Source organism: Pristis pectinata, chromosome 19 (genome assembly GCF_009764475.1).
Source record: "Pristis pectinata isolate sPriPec2 chromosome 19, sPriPec2.1.pri, whole genome shotgun sequence".
Classification (NCBI taxonomy): domain Eukaryota; kingdom Metazoa; phylum Chordata; class Chondrichthyes; order Rhinopristiformes; family Pristidae; genus Pristis; species Pristis pectinata.
The window spans coordinates 20518603-20531825 of NC_067423.1; the positions used below are offsets into that span (position 1 = coordinate 20518603).

Genomic DNA, 13223 nt, shown 5'->3' on the forward strand with positions numbered 1-13223 from the left:
AAATTATTGGAAAAAATTCACGGACAGGATTTGTATTCAGTTGGAAAGACGGGCACTAATTAGGATGAGTCAACATAGTTTTGTGTAGGAGAAATGCCAATTCGCAAAGCTGAGTTCTTTTTTTGAGGGAACTAAGAAAATTGATGAAGGGTAGTAGCTGTGGTTTACCTGGATTTCAGCAAGGCTTTTGATGCAGTCCTGTACCACAGGCTGGTCCAGAAGGTGAAAGCACCAGAGATCTAAGGTGTGTTGGCAAACTGGATCTAAAATTGGCTTGGTGATGAGAGGCAGAGAGAAGTGGTAGTAGTATACCACGGGGATCTGTGCTGGGACCATTGTTTGTCATGTATAAAAATGACTTAATGAGGAATGTAAGTGGAATGTTTAGTAAGTTTGACAATGCAAGAGTTGGTCAAGTAGTAGATAATGAAGGTTGTGAAAGGATACTGAAGGACATAGATCAGTTGGAAGTTGAACAGAGGCGTGGTAGATGGAATTTAATCTAGTTAAGTGTGAGGTAATGCATTTTGGGACGTCCAATACTAACAGAACATGGCAGAGACCTCGAATGCTGATGTACAGAGGGATCTTGGTGTGCAAGTTCATAGCTCCCTGAGAATTGCAACACCATTGGATAGGGTAGTGAAGAAGGTGTTTGGCATGCTTATCATTGGCTGAGGCATTGAGTGTTGCAGCTGTACAATATATTGGTCAGTCTGCACTTGGAGTAGTGTGTACAATTCTGGCCCCATGCTACAAGAAGGATGTGGTAGCATTAGAGTGTAGGAGAGATTGGATAGGCTGGGTTCATTCTCACTGGAATGTGGGAGCCTGAGGGGTGACACAAGATGTTTATAAAACTGAGGGCATAGCTAGGGTAGATAGTCTTTTACCCAGGATAGTAGAGTCTAGAACCAGAGGGCACAGATTTAAGGTGAGAAGAAATAAATTTTAAAGGAGATCTGAGGGGCAAGCTTTTCCTCGCAGGGTGGTGGTTATATGGAATGAGCTGCCAGAGGAAGTGGTAGAGGCAGATACAATTACAACACTTAAAAGGCATTTGGACAGGAAAGTAGTAGAGGAGGACATAGGCCAAATTCAGGTAAATGGGATTAATGTGGATAGGAATCATAGTCAACATGGTCAATGGCTGAAAGACCCACTTCTGTGCGGTACAATTCTGACTCTGCATTTTTAAGTGGCTAATATCTCTTTAAGTTCTTAAACTACTACTTCTGTGGACCTTCAGATTGAAATAGATCCAACTGCAATATTATTGGCAAAGAAAAATCTTGAAAAGAAAATGAAACAAAAAGCAAAGTTGGCAGAGGGAAAGAAGAACACCTTCCTAAAGTTGGTAAATATAATTATCTAAGTACGGCAAGCCTTTTGTTTTAAATATGTAGCTTTGGAAAGAAAGAAGTAAACTAACTGGCAGAGCTTTAACTGTGTTGTATTTGTATTTTGTTGTCTGCTCCAAATATTGCCTCCTCCTTTGGACTGCATATGAACATATGAATTTTGAGTAAGAGTAGGCTTAACAGCCACATATGACTGTTCCACCATTCAGTGAGGTCATGGTTGATCTGACTATAACCTGAACTCCTTTCTATTCACCAGCAGTAACACTTCACCCCCTTATCAAGCACCAATCTACCTTTTGCATATTTTTTAAGAAAAAAAGTCTCTGCTTCCTTCTCCCATTTGAGAAAGTGAGCTCCAGAAACACGACACTGAGAGAAAATTTTGCTTCCTATCTTGAATGGGCAATGCCTTTAAAGCAGTGACACCATTCCATGCCCTCCCTTGCTTGCTTCTGGTTTCTCCCATATCTACCCTGTCAAGATGCCTCAGGATCATGTGCCTTCTCAGTCTTCTAAACATTAATGGACATAAGCCATTCAAACTTTTCTCAAAAGGCACCTGCCCATCAGTTTTTTGTCGAGTAAACTTTGTGAACTGCTCCCACTCTAGCATCCTTCCTTAATATCTTGCAGGTACTCCAAATGTTCTTCCCAAATACCTTGTATAACTGTAGCATAACCTTCCTACTTTTGCCTATTGATAAGGGAATAGCTGTTCTAATCTCTAATCAGGGTCTGAAATGCACTCTCCAAGGGTGGTCATTGAGGCAGAATCAACTGTAACATTCAACAAGGAGTTGGCTAGGTATCTGAAAGAAGAGTTTGCAGATTTCTGGGGAGTGGAAATGGGTGGATTGTTCAACTACAGACTCAGTGAGCCAGATGGTCACCTCCTATGCTTTAATGATCTGTCATTTTGTGTTTTATTTCTTTATGTTGGTACATCTAGATGATGCAGTTGAAATCTTGATCTTGGTTATTTACCCAGTAAACATGTTGGAGTATCTGATTTACCATATTACTTTTAAAGAGGTGACTGCTGAGAAATTGTTCAATTTCTACAGGTTCCCAAGAATGAAGTAAAATTTTGCCTTCTCTTTCCATTCCCTAGCTTTAGGTTTGATACAGTTGTATTGGGAGCTGCATTGCAATAGTGAGATAGAAGTTCTAGTTTCTCCATTCAGTGTTAGTGAGGCATTAGTGCATCTGTTGCACCGGGTTTATGCAAATATTTATACTCGCTTTGTAATGCATTAGTCTTGTTACCTGCATGGTAATGAAACTGTACAAGCAAAGAAAATTAAAGTCAAAAACAAGAAAAACTGCACAGCTGCATAAACTTTAAGGGGACTGAGGGCATAATTTGAGAAATAAAAGCCAGAGAATTCATGTGGCCTCTTGAACCTGTTACCTGTTTTGTCACTCAATAAGATCAAGATTGATCTGTCACTCTACTGTCCATTCACCATATTTTCTGGTTCCCTTGGATTGATTGTAGTCTTGAATACACTCGACTGAATAGCTACAATCTTCTGATGTAGGGAACTCTAATGATATGCAAATCTCATGTCAGTCCCTAAGTGGTGAACTCTTTATCTTGAGACAATGCCCTCTAATTCTAGAATCCCAGCTAAAGGAAAATCTCTCAGCACCTGTTCTGCAAGTCCTGCTTGAAACCTTGTATGTCTCAATTTGTAAGTCAGCTGAAGTATAGTGAATGTACACCAAACTCATTCCCTCCTCATCAGACACACTCCTTATTTCAGGAATCTACCTAGAGAGTTGAGACAGGTATCTCCACAGGTTTAGGAGAACAATATTCCATACTGAGCTCCAAATGAGGTCATGCCTAAGCCCTGTACAGTCTCAGCGAGATTTTCTTATTCTTGTACTCCAATCCCTGTTCAATGAAGTCCAACAGACAATTTGTCTTCCTAATTGCTTGCTGAATTTCTGTTTACTTTTTGCATCTCATGAACCAGTGCACCAGTTTTTCACCATTTAAGGAGTTTCCTGTTTTTCTGCTTTTGTCTGAGTCACCAATCTAATCCAATATCCTTGTATTGGAGATATTTTCTTTCTGGATTTGCCTGATCTTTTTTAAAAAAAAATCCTGCTTTTCCCACAATTGTTTTGCTTTTCTGCACTACAAGTTGTTCCTCTCGAAGTGATTAATCTTGTCAGCTGCATTCCATTCATTAGTTGACATAATAATTTAAATAAATACTGTATAATAGAGCAGTTTCTCAAAACTGACCTTTTGCTTTGCAGAGAAAAACTGCAAAAGAGTGTGTAGCTCATGAGAGTGTGTCTAAAGATCTTCAAAATGAGGTTCAGAAAAGAATTTCAAATATCCCCAATACTGAGGAATATAGTGCAAGCGCTGAAGTAAGCGTGCCAGGTGCAAGCGCTGAAGTAAGCGTGCCAGGTGCAAGCGCTGAAGTAAGCGTGCCAGATGCAAGCCATGATGAAGAACAAACAACATTTGTCAAATCAACAACTGACATACACTCCTTAATTCTGGATTTTAGTCCAGTCAATTTTGTAGATACTGTTGGAACAAAGGGACTTAAAATGGTAAGTGTTAATAACTTTGCTTGAACTTGTGCTAATATTCCTTGGGATAGGGGAATTCTATTTGTACCTAATGTGATAGCTCCCTGTGGTCAACTGTTATTACAAAATGATTTAAATTGCTTACATTTGTTGGTCCACAATTGTGCACATCTTCAAGATTGTCAATATTAAAGTAGAGTAGGAAATTGTTAGTCTTTGGTGTATTAAGGGGGTTTTGGTGCTTCCTATATTAATAACAAGAGAGAAATGCATAAATATATTGCAATCCCAATTAACAATAAGATGTATTCATAAAACCTAGAAAAAATCTCAATTTAATTGTATGTACTAAAAATTACATGTTTTCCTGAATTAATATTCTGTGAACCTGCTCATTTAGTCTGATGGTCTTTGTTCTCCTTCACACTTCAATATTCCTGCAATGATTTATAACTGTTGTGAAAGCTTGACTTTTGTATCATAGGATGCAATGGATGGGATTCCATCTCGGCGTGGCTTTTGCTAACCAAAGATCATCAGCCCTTCAACAAACAAACAGATTTAGTTTTTCCCGACAGAGTCATGCAAGGCACAACTCCTAGAAGTAAAGAATTGCAAATGATGAAAGTGAACAGCAAAAAGCTGGAAATGTTCAGTTAAATTAAATGAGGGGGTTGTTCTGATTTTTTTTTTAAATTAGAATTTGGGGACAACAGCCAAGGTGCAGGTTACTAAGATGGATAATGGTAACCAGGGTCTCTCAAGAAAGCACAGTGCTTATAAATGTACTGTAAGAGAATATCTCCAATTAGAATCAGTAGAGAAAATGGCACAGGCAAAGTTTGAAGGCTCTGCATCAGAATGCACAAAATATTTGTAACATGGTAGGCGAAGAGAAATAAATGAATACTTTCTAGTGATTGTTTCGGAGGCCTGGATGCAAAGTGACCAAAGATGGGAACTAAATATTCCAGGGTGTTTAATTTTTCGAGAGGCAAAATGGAAAAGGAGATGAGCCATTGATTTTAAAGAACAAGATAAAGGTAGTAGAGAGATGATTTTAGTTCTGAAAATATAATAGAATTAGTTTGGGTGAAGCAAAGAAAAGGCTAGAGGCAGGAGTTGTATATTGATCCCCCGACGCCCCCCCCCAAAAAAAAATCAATGTTGTGCATAATATTATAAATTAAGAAATTAGAGGTGCATGCAACAAGAATAATATTTATCACGTGGAACTTTTAAACTACATTTACACTGAAGATTAACAGTAATACTATGGTGGAAGCATTCCATTCATTGTATTTAAAATAAAAGGTGGCTTTTCAGATCAGGAGAAACGATGGAACTAGCTATTTTAAACCTAGTTTTATGTAGTAAGAGAAAGTTAATTGATATTGTAGTTAATAGGCCTTTAGGGGAAAATATATCAAAATACCCTCACACACTTGGTTCCATTGGCCTGTCATCCCGACCTCATCTGGTTCTACTTAGCACCTTCCTCATCATATTCCAGAATCTGCAGCCCTCTGTATCCACTTATGACCTTCCAGCCTCTGACTCTGACTCTACCTGCACCTTCCCCACCAGCACCCCCCCCCCCCCCCCCCCCCCCCCCCCCAAACCAGGCACTCTCTGCCTATCATCCCCCTCCTCACCTGGTCCCACCTATCACCTTCCAACCTCCTGCCTCACCCCTCCCCTCTATATTCTCAGTCCTGATGCAGGGTCTTGACCCAAAACATCAACTATCCCCCTGTCTCCACAGATGCTACCTGACCTGAGTTCCTCCAGCAGCTTGCTTTTATTTTCTCCAAAACCATGCTTGTTATCTTTGATTAATATTGGCCCTCAATTTTTTTCCAATAAATTCTCTACCTCTAACATTAGACTCACAGGGCAGAAATTACCCAATGTATCCTTGCTGCCTGTGGATAGAGGTACCATAATGGCTGTCCTCCAGTCATCTGGCACCTTGTCTGCCCCAGCAATCTGTTCCCACAGCAGTCTGGAATACATCTCGGGCCCTGTGGTTTGTACACCTTTTAAGTTGGCTAAAACATCTAATAACTAATTACCATATTTAATGTTCTAGAATTTCACCCACCCTTTGAACTCTCCCATAACAGTGTCCTTCTCCTTTGATTACATTTAAGATCTTGCCTATATCTTCTTACTCCATACACAGATTGTCCTTAATGGGCCCTAGTCTTTCCCTGGTTACCCTCTTGCCCTTGCTATACATAAATGCTTTGGGATTTTCCTTAACTGCCTTTGTCACCCCTGTTTTCCTTCCCAATTTCTTTAATATTTGCCTTACCATCCTAGTTTGTTTGACAGTCGTTCGTGCCCTCTCTACCTACTCGTGCTTAGGCTGCAGGAACAGAACAACCTCCTTAAATGTGCTAGCCATGAAGTTCTTGGCCTCATAGATGCACCGTAGTGACTCCAACCACTTCTCCAGCTCTGAATCACCGAACTCAAACTGCTGCAGCTGGAAACACTTCTTGCATAAGTGATTGAGGATGTGTATTTCACTTGGCTGAGTTGACCTGCCAAGCCTCAACTTCACTAATAACTCAAGCTACAGGAATGTCAGAAAAGATTTGTTATCCACCTACATGACTTGCACCATTGTCACACTACTGGAACAAGAGCAAATGTTGAGGTTTTCCCACAGACCCTACTCGCTGAAGCCAATGCTCTTGAGAACCACCATGCCCAGATCACATTAGTCTTTGAACCTCCCTCAAATCCCAAACACCACAAGGTGAGTTTCAGTGGTGAGCTTGATCTGTCTGGCAAGATGCTTGGATAATTGTGGTAAGCCAGAGGCAAAGTCTAAACTGGGAATATTTCTTTAAATTGTGGTCTAATCTGTTGAATAAAAAAACTCGGGCTTGTATTTGTGCCTAATTGACATTGTTTCCATTTAATGTGATATTTTCAGATGCTTGGGAAATATGAAGAAATTGGAATTAATGTCTTCATAGCTGGGTGTAATGGTAGGTATAATGTCATTTGGAATAATAGTTGGAATGCCATCATCTTGTGAGAATATGAAATAGATTTTGGTTCCTGGCCTCTGGTTTTCCTATCAATCTCATTTGAATATACTCAGTAACTGAACTACCACCATTCTCTTGGACAGATTCTATATGAAGAATTTTTTTTTGTTTCAGTCTTGAATAGTCAACCTCTTATTTTGAAACTGATCCTGGTTGTAGACTCCTTACCGGGGAAACCTAACCCCTGCATCTATCTTGTTGAGCCCCATTTTAAAAAAGGTTTCAATGAGATCATCTCTCATTTTCATAATTTAGAGCTTTGGCAAAATCTTAATTTCCCAAATCCCAGGATTCAGTCAGGCAAATTGACATTGCACTTCTATCACAAGTATATTCTTCTTTAAGTAGGAACACTGAATCTGCACACACTATATTCCAAATTTTGCCTCACCAGGATTCTCTACAAATGGAGAAAGATGTATCCATTCTTGTACTCAAATCCCCTTGCAATAAAGGGCATTATTCTCTTTATACAAATGCAAGCAATTAGGAAGGTAGAGTTCTGGTGATTGGCGGAGTTGGCCAGTGAATTATGAAAATGATACATGATCTCATTTGAAACCATTTTTTAAAAATGGGGTTTGACAGGAAAGATACTGAGATGCAGTTTCCTCTGGCAAGAGGGATGGGGATCACAGTTTCAAAGGGGTCAACCATTCATGACTGAAACAAGAAAATATTTTTTCACAAAGCAGTGAACCTTTTGAATACTCTATCCAAGAGGACTGTTATAGTATGTTACCTTTCAGTAATCTATGTACAATGACACCCAAATCCCTCCCAATGCCAATACCTTTCAATCTCCCACCATTTAAAAATGCTCTTTTTTTTGTTTCGTCTACCAAACTGGATGACCTCACATCTTCCACATTGCATTCTATCCGCTGTGTCATTGCACATTCACTTAGCCTGATGTCTGTGCTCGTCCTCATTACACCAGAAAACACATTAGGAAATATATATTCATAATTTATTAGCATTTATGAAAAAACAGCAGATATCATTAAAGCTTGGTGCCATTCAAGTGGCATTGCATGTCAAACAACTTGGATGAAATTTGAATTAAAGGCTTACTGATAATTGGACTTGAAGATAAAGGTTTTTGTGTAACATATCCATTCTGCTTACAAATTGCCTTATGTTTATTTCTCCACATTACAAGGTGTTTGCTGAATCTAAAATGTAAGATTTTATTTTTTAAAGACCTGTCAAATGTTTTGTTTCTTTTTACTGGCAGAGTCTGTAATAACAGATCTGGATAGACAGGAATTCTTTGGTGGCTCGATTACAAGAGATCTTCTGTTTCGTACTGTACATGATGCTGTGCTTCATTGTCAATATAAAGCTGCTTCTGAGTCACTGTAGAAGAGTCCTTTACTGCAGTTGGCTGTCTTAATGAAATTTGCAGTACTTGGAACAGACATCATCTGGCAACTTGAAAAATTGCCAGTACAGAAAAAAGCTAGGTATTTTCAGGAATGGTAACCATTCAAATATAATGACAGAACCAAATTACACCATTAAGACTAGTTAAAGTATTTGTGATCTACTTATGAGCTCTAATTTCAATATGTTGTAGATTTGGAATTGAGAAATTTCTGCACTGATAACTAACTTTGAAGTTGCTTTCATCTATTTATAAACTTTAAACATATTTATGAAGTTTCTCACTTTAATTATTTTTCTCTATCCTTCATGAGTTTTGCTTCCATGTAGATGAGCTGAGCAGAATAAATAGCCTTCTCACAGAACGGAACAAATGATCTGCTTCCACCTCCATCCATGCCTCTGCCAGCATGTGGAGAGTCAAGTAGAAACAGTATTCCCAATTGTGCTAGCCATGCTAGAGGATAGGGTTTACTTTTAATGCAGTTTGAAACCATGCATATTTGATTATTGACCTTCATAAACATTTCATTCGGATGGTGAAATATAAATGTATACTTTTTAGCATTTGATTAATGACGTTGACCATTATTGCTGTGGCTTTCTTTTGAATTCTTCATCTTAACCAAGAAGAGTGTGTTCTGAAAAGTAATTCCCAATATAATTCTGGTCAGCACTGTGTGTGTAAAATATGTCAGTGTTCTGTTTTTGTGGAAGTTACTAATCAAAACCTGGAATTATTTACCTGATCATATATTTTCTCCTTTACTTGTTATCTTTGTACATCACATCTAATTGACAGATTAAACAAGAGTTGGTTCCCCGGCTTCTGCCTACCCTTCTTGGTCATGTACTGCTGAATTTCCCATTACTTTCAATCCCTTTTTAATTTGAAGTGCTTTCATTGGATCTATTTTTGGATGGTAAAAGCAAGACTGACTTTTCTAGTCTTACAATTCAAGTGAGGTTGAAGTCAGCTGCACTACAACTCTTATTTGAAGTCAGGTAACCCACTTGATGTGTTTAAATGTGAACCTTTCTTCCCCCCAGTGAGACTCTGCAAACTGCAATTACAGGAAACTGCTATATAGATGGCACTGAATGTATCATTGTGATAATGTAAATAGGTTTTTTTTTAAATTATGAACCTTGCCAAAATCTCTATTTTGATAGTTTTTAATCACAAAACCTGTTTTTCATTACTCGGAAGTGACCATTAGTTTTTGATGTTTTGAAGGTCACTTGTTGCACAACCTAAATTAGTAGCACAGTGTAAATGATACAAACTCTTAGACTGATTTTGGGATACAGATACAACCAAAACTTAATAAGATGGTGGTAGGAATGTATGGGTGTTCCGCATACTGGTGGGCAGGTGCCCAAAAGTACTGTTAATTTTAATTGTTAGGGCTGGTTTGCATTCTGTGCTTGTTCATTGTGCGTAAATATCCTAAGCAAACTGCTTCACTCTTTCTGTTCCCGGCTTCCATTCTGTTCCACTTTGTACAAAGGGAGAAAAACTTTCCCTGTGCATATGATGCATATATTCACCTGACTGTAATTTACTCTGAGATTTGGAATGGTTTTGGTTTTTTTTTGTGTGTGGAAGAGTTATACACAATGCACTGCATTGATGGTAATATGATGGATCCATTGCTCAAAATTTGTATTTTTGTTTGAAATGATGACTTAAGTAAATATGAGAATGTCTGTCTCAAATTGAATGATAAGTCTTTGAAACCAGTTATTTTAAACAGTCAATGTAAGGTTTCGTCATTCTTCAGACTAAGAAGGGCCAGAAATTCAATATGACATTTGCATCTGACCAAAAGAATTGGCTTCTGTCACGTATGTGGATATCAAAATGAAGGAAAGATCAAGTTTTTTTTTCTTGGGAAATGGAAGCAATCTTGGAGCATCACTGAGGAAGTGAGATCCTACATAACATTTACAGTCTTGGAGGTTTTGTATATTTCCCAGGTTTGTTGCATAGTAGAATGGCACACTGATGTGTTTCATTGTTCCCAACGTCCAACAAACACTTGACTTTAAATTTGTTTATTTGTCATTTGTAAACAATCATTATCTTGCAAAATTACACTTCCTCCAGCAATCTGGAACAGTAACAAGCTCCCTGACACTGTTTTTAAACATCCTAGACATCTTGCACTTGGAATGATCAGGTTTAACATGGTTTTGCTGTAGTGGTGTTTTGATACAGTTGCCATCTGAATCCACCTGGAATTGTGTATAAAGTACAATGTTAGTTTGCCTTAAAAGTGGATATTAAACATCCACATTGAAGATCTTGCTCTTCCTTAGTTTGCAAGCTTATGACTTTTCCATTGTACCAATGGCAATGACTCCATTTTAACAATTCTGGAACTGTTCTGTTTTGTGTTGTGCTCTGATTACTGAACATATTACACTATATAAAATACAGAACAAATTGCTGATACAAGGGCATAAGTTGAACTCTAAGGCTGCTATTTGGGATTTTATATCAATCAATTCTTGAATACAAATGTTTCATTATGAAAATGCAATTTAATGTTATTTGAAATGTATTTTTCTACTATATATTAAAAAAAGTATTGCAAGTTGTTCTTTCTGTGTGACTTATTTACTGCTTCTGGTTATCCATAATTTTTGTTTAAGGAAACTTGTTCTATTCCAGTAAGCTGATAGGAAAGGCTGAACCTTTTGTCTCATTTAAATCGTAAAATGATAAAAGCATACAGCACAAGCAGGCCCTTTTGGCCCATCTTGTCCATGCCAACCTTGATACCCATCTGCATAATTTCCATTTGCCTCCATTGGGCCTTTACCCCTCCATTCCTTTCCTGTCCAAGTACCTGTCCAAACAACTCTTTCCATGTTGTAATTATATCTGCTGTCTCCACATCTGGTAGCTTGTTCCAAATTTGTAGCTCTAAATGTTCTTTAGTACAATGGGATGGGGGGGGGGGAGGTGGGGGTGGTGAGAAGAGAAGGGAAAGTGGGAGTGAATTATTTCTATTCTATTCTTGGGAGAAGAGGTTGAAGGAGTTTTTTTTTAAAAAGAACTTAAGATTTTGATAGCATCTCTATAGTAAGTGGTTTTGCTGGTAAGGTGTTGAACCAAAGGTCAACAATATAAGAATGTCCCCAAGAAATCAAATGGAGAATTCAGAAGAAATTCTTCACCTGATAAGTGGTGGGATTATTGAACTTAAGGTCACAGGGATCGGTGGAAGTGATTTGGACAGATGCATTTAAAGGGAGGATGGATATAGTAACCAGAGAGAAGGGAATAAAATAATATGCTGGAATTTAGACAAAATTATGGGATAATTCTGTGAATATGCCTTCCAATGTGACAGTCAATAATTTAGAGTGATTTTCTTCCCTCTTTGAACACACTAGGCTCCATCACAAAGACAAGAAATTCTGCAGATGCTGGAATCTGGAGCAATACACAAAGTGCTGGAGGAACTCAGCAGGTCAGGCAGCATCAATGGATGGAAATAACAGTTGATGTTTTGGGCTGAGACCCTTCATCAGGACTGGAAATGAAGAGGGCAGAAGCCAGCATAAGGAAGTGGGGGCAGGTGATGGGTGAGTCCAGGTGAGGGGGGAGGTGGATGGACTCGGGGGGGGGGGGGGGGGGGGTGTGTGGAGATGTAATAAGGTGATGGGTCAAAGAGGCAAAGGGCTGAAGAAAAAAGGAATCCAGTAGGAGAGGGCAGTGGACCATGGAATAAAGGATGGGGGAGGGGAGGAGATGGGCAGATCATCAAAGTGAGGGAAGGGAGCCACAGGAATAAGGGAAGATAAAGGGTCGGGGGGGGGGGGGGAGTTCCTAGAAGTTAGAGAAATCTATGTTGAGGCCATCAGGTTGGAGACTCCCAAGGTGGAATATGAGGTGTTCCTCCAACCTGCAGCTGGCCTCAACGTGGCAGTAGAGGAGGCCATGGATAGACATATCAGTATGGGAGTGGTATGTGGAATTGAAGGGGGTGGCCACTGGGAGGTCCTGGCTGTTGTGGCGGATGGAGCGAAGGTGCTTGACGAATCGGTCGATCACAAAGCGGTAAGTGGTATGACTAAGCGGTAAGGCAACAGGCTTGATGCTTGCTTTCAGATTTCACTTGTGCAGTAGCTTTATTCTTTGTAATTTCTGATCATAAAAGATTTTTTGGAAACCTTGGCTTAAAGGCTATGACAGAATTTACCAGGTATCCAGCCATCAACCAGTAAGTATGTAAACCACAGAACAGTTTGTACAGTACTTTCAGCCTAGCTACTATCAGACAACCTAATGACTCAGATTTGTTCTATCCAGCAAAAACTTTGGCAATGTCTTTACTAGCAAGGAATGAATGTTTCATACTGTGTCGATAAATGTATTTTAAAAAAATTCTTTCCTGTTTCTTGCCTATGCCTGGTGAATTGTCAGGTTTTGTACCATAAATATTACTATCACTGCCACTTTGTTTCTACCAGACAAGATTTGCATAAAGAATGAATCCACACTAAAATACTATTACTGATTTAACAGGAAGTCCAAAGAAATACATTGTTTGGCCCAGATCTTAAAATGTAAATATCCCATTAGATTTAAAATAAACACATCTTGTACTTCTAATGTGACAAAATTGTAATCAACCTTTGGTTTTTAAATTTGAAATAAAAGAGGATAAATTCAAGTGTTAAGGCACAATCAAGGAATTTAAATGGGCTGAAAAAACTCAATCAGCAAAACATGAATATTAATATCTGCAATCTTAATTTGACCTGTGTAATCAAAGTAAACTCAAGTCTGAAAATTCTTCCACTGGCTATCTCAAATGACATGGTTTTAGAAGCTAGT

At 38.7% G+C, this 13223-nt stretch overlaps 1 protein-coding gene across 2 annotated transcripts in view; it reads left to right on the plus strand.

The window, feature by feature from the left end:
• The window catches only part of slc26a5 (solute carrier family 26 member 5), a 60745-nt gene extending 49758 nt beyond the window's left edge, over positions 1 to 10987 (plus strand). Inside the window, exons 16-19 of one of the 2 annotated variants that reach the window (XM_052034313.1) lie at positions 1250 to 1357; positions 3636 to 3941; positions 6868 to 6922; positions 8223 to 10987. In XM_052034313.1, the coding sequence (XP_051890273.1) occupies positions 1250 to 1357; positions 3636 to 3941; positions 6868 to 6922; positions 8223 to 8350 (597 nt within the window). In that variant the 3' untranslated portion in view covers positions 8351 to 10987. Of the gene's footprint in view, positions 1 to 1249; positions 1358 to 3635; positions 3942 to 6867; positions 6923 to 8222 lie in introns of those variants that run through there. The other variant, XR_007957847.1, reaches the window with a different exon arrangement.
• The last annotated feature ends 2236 nt before the right edge of the window (positions 10988 to 13223 follow it).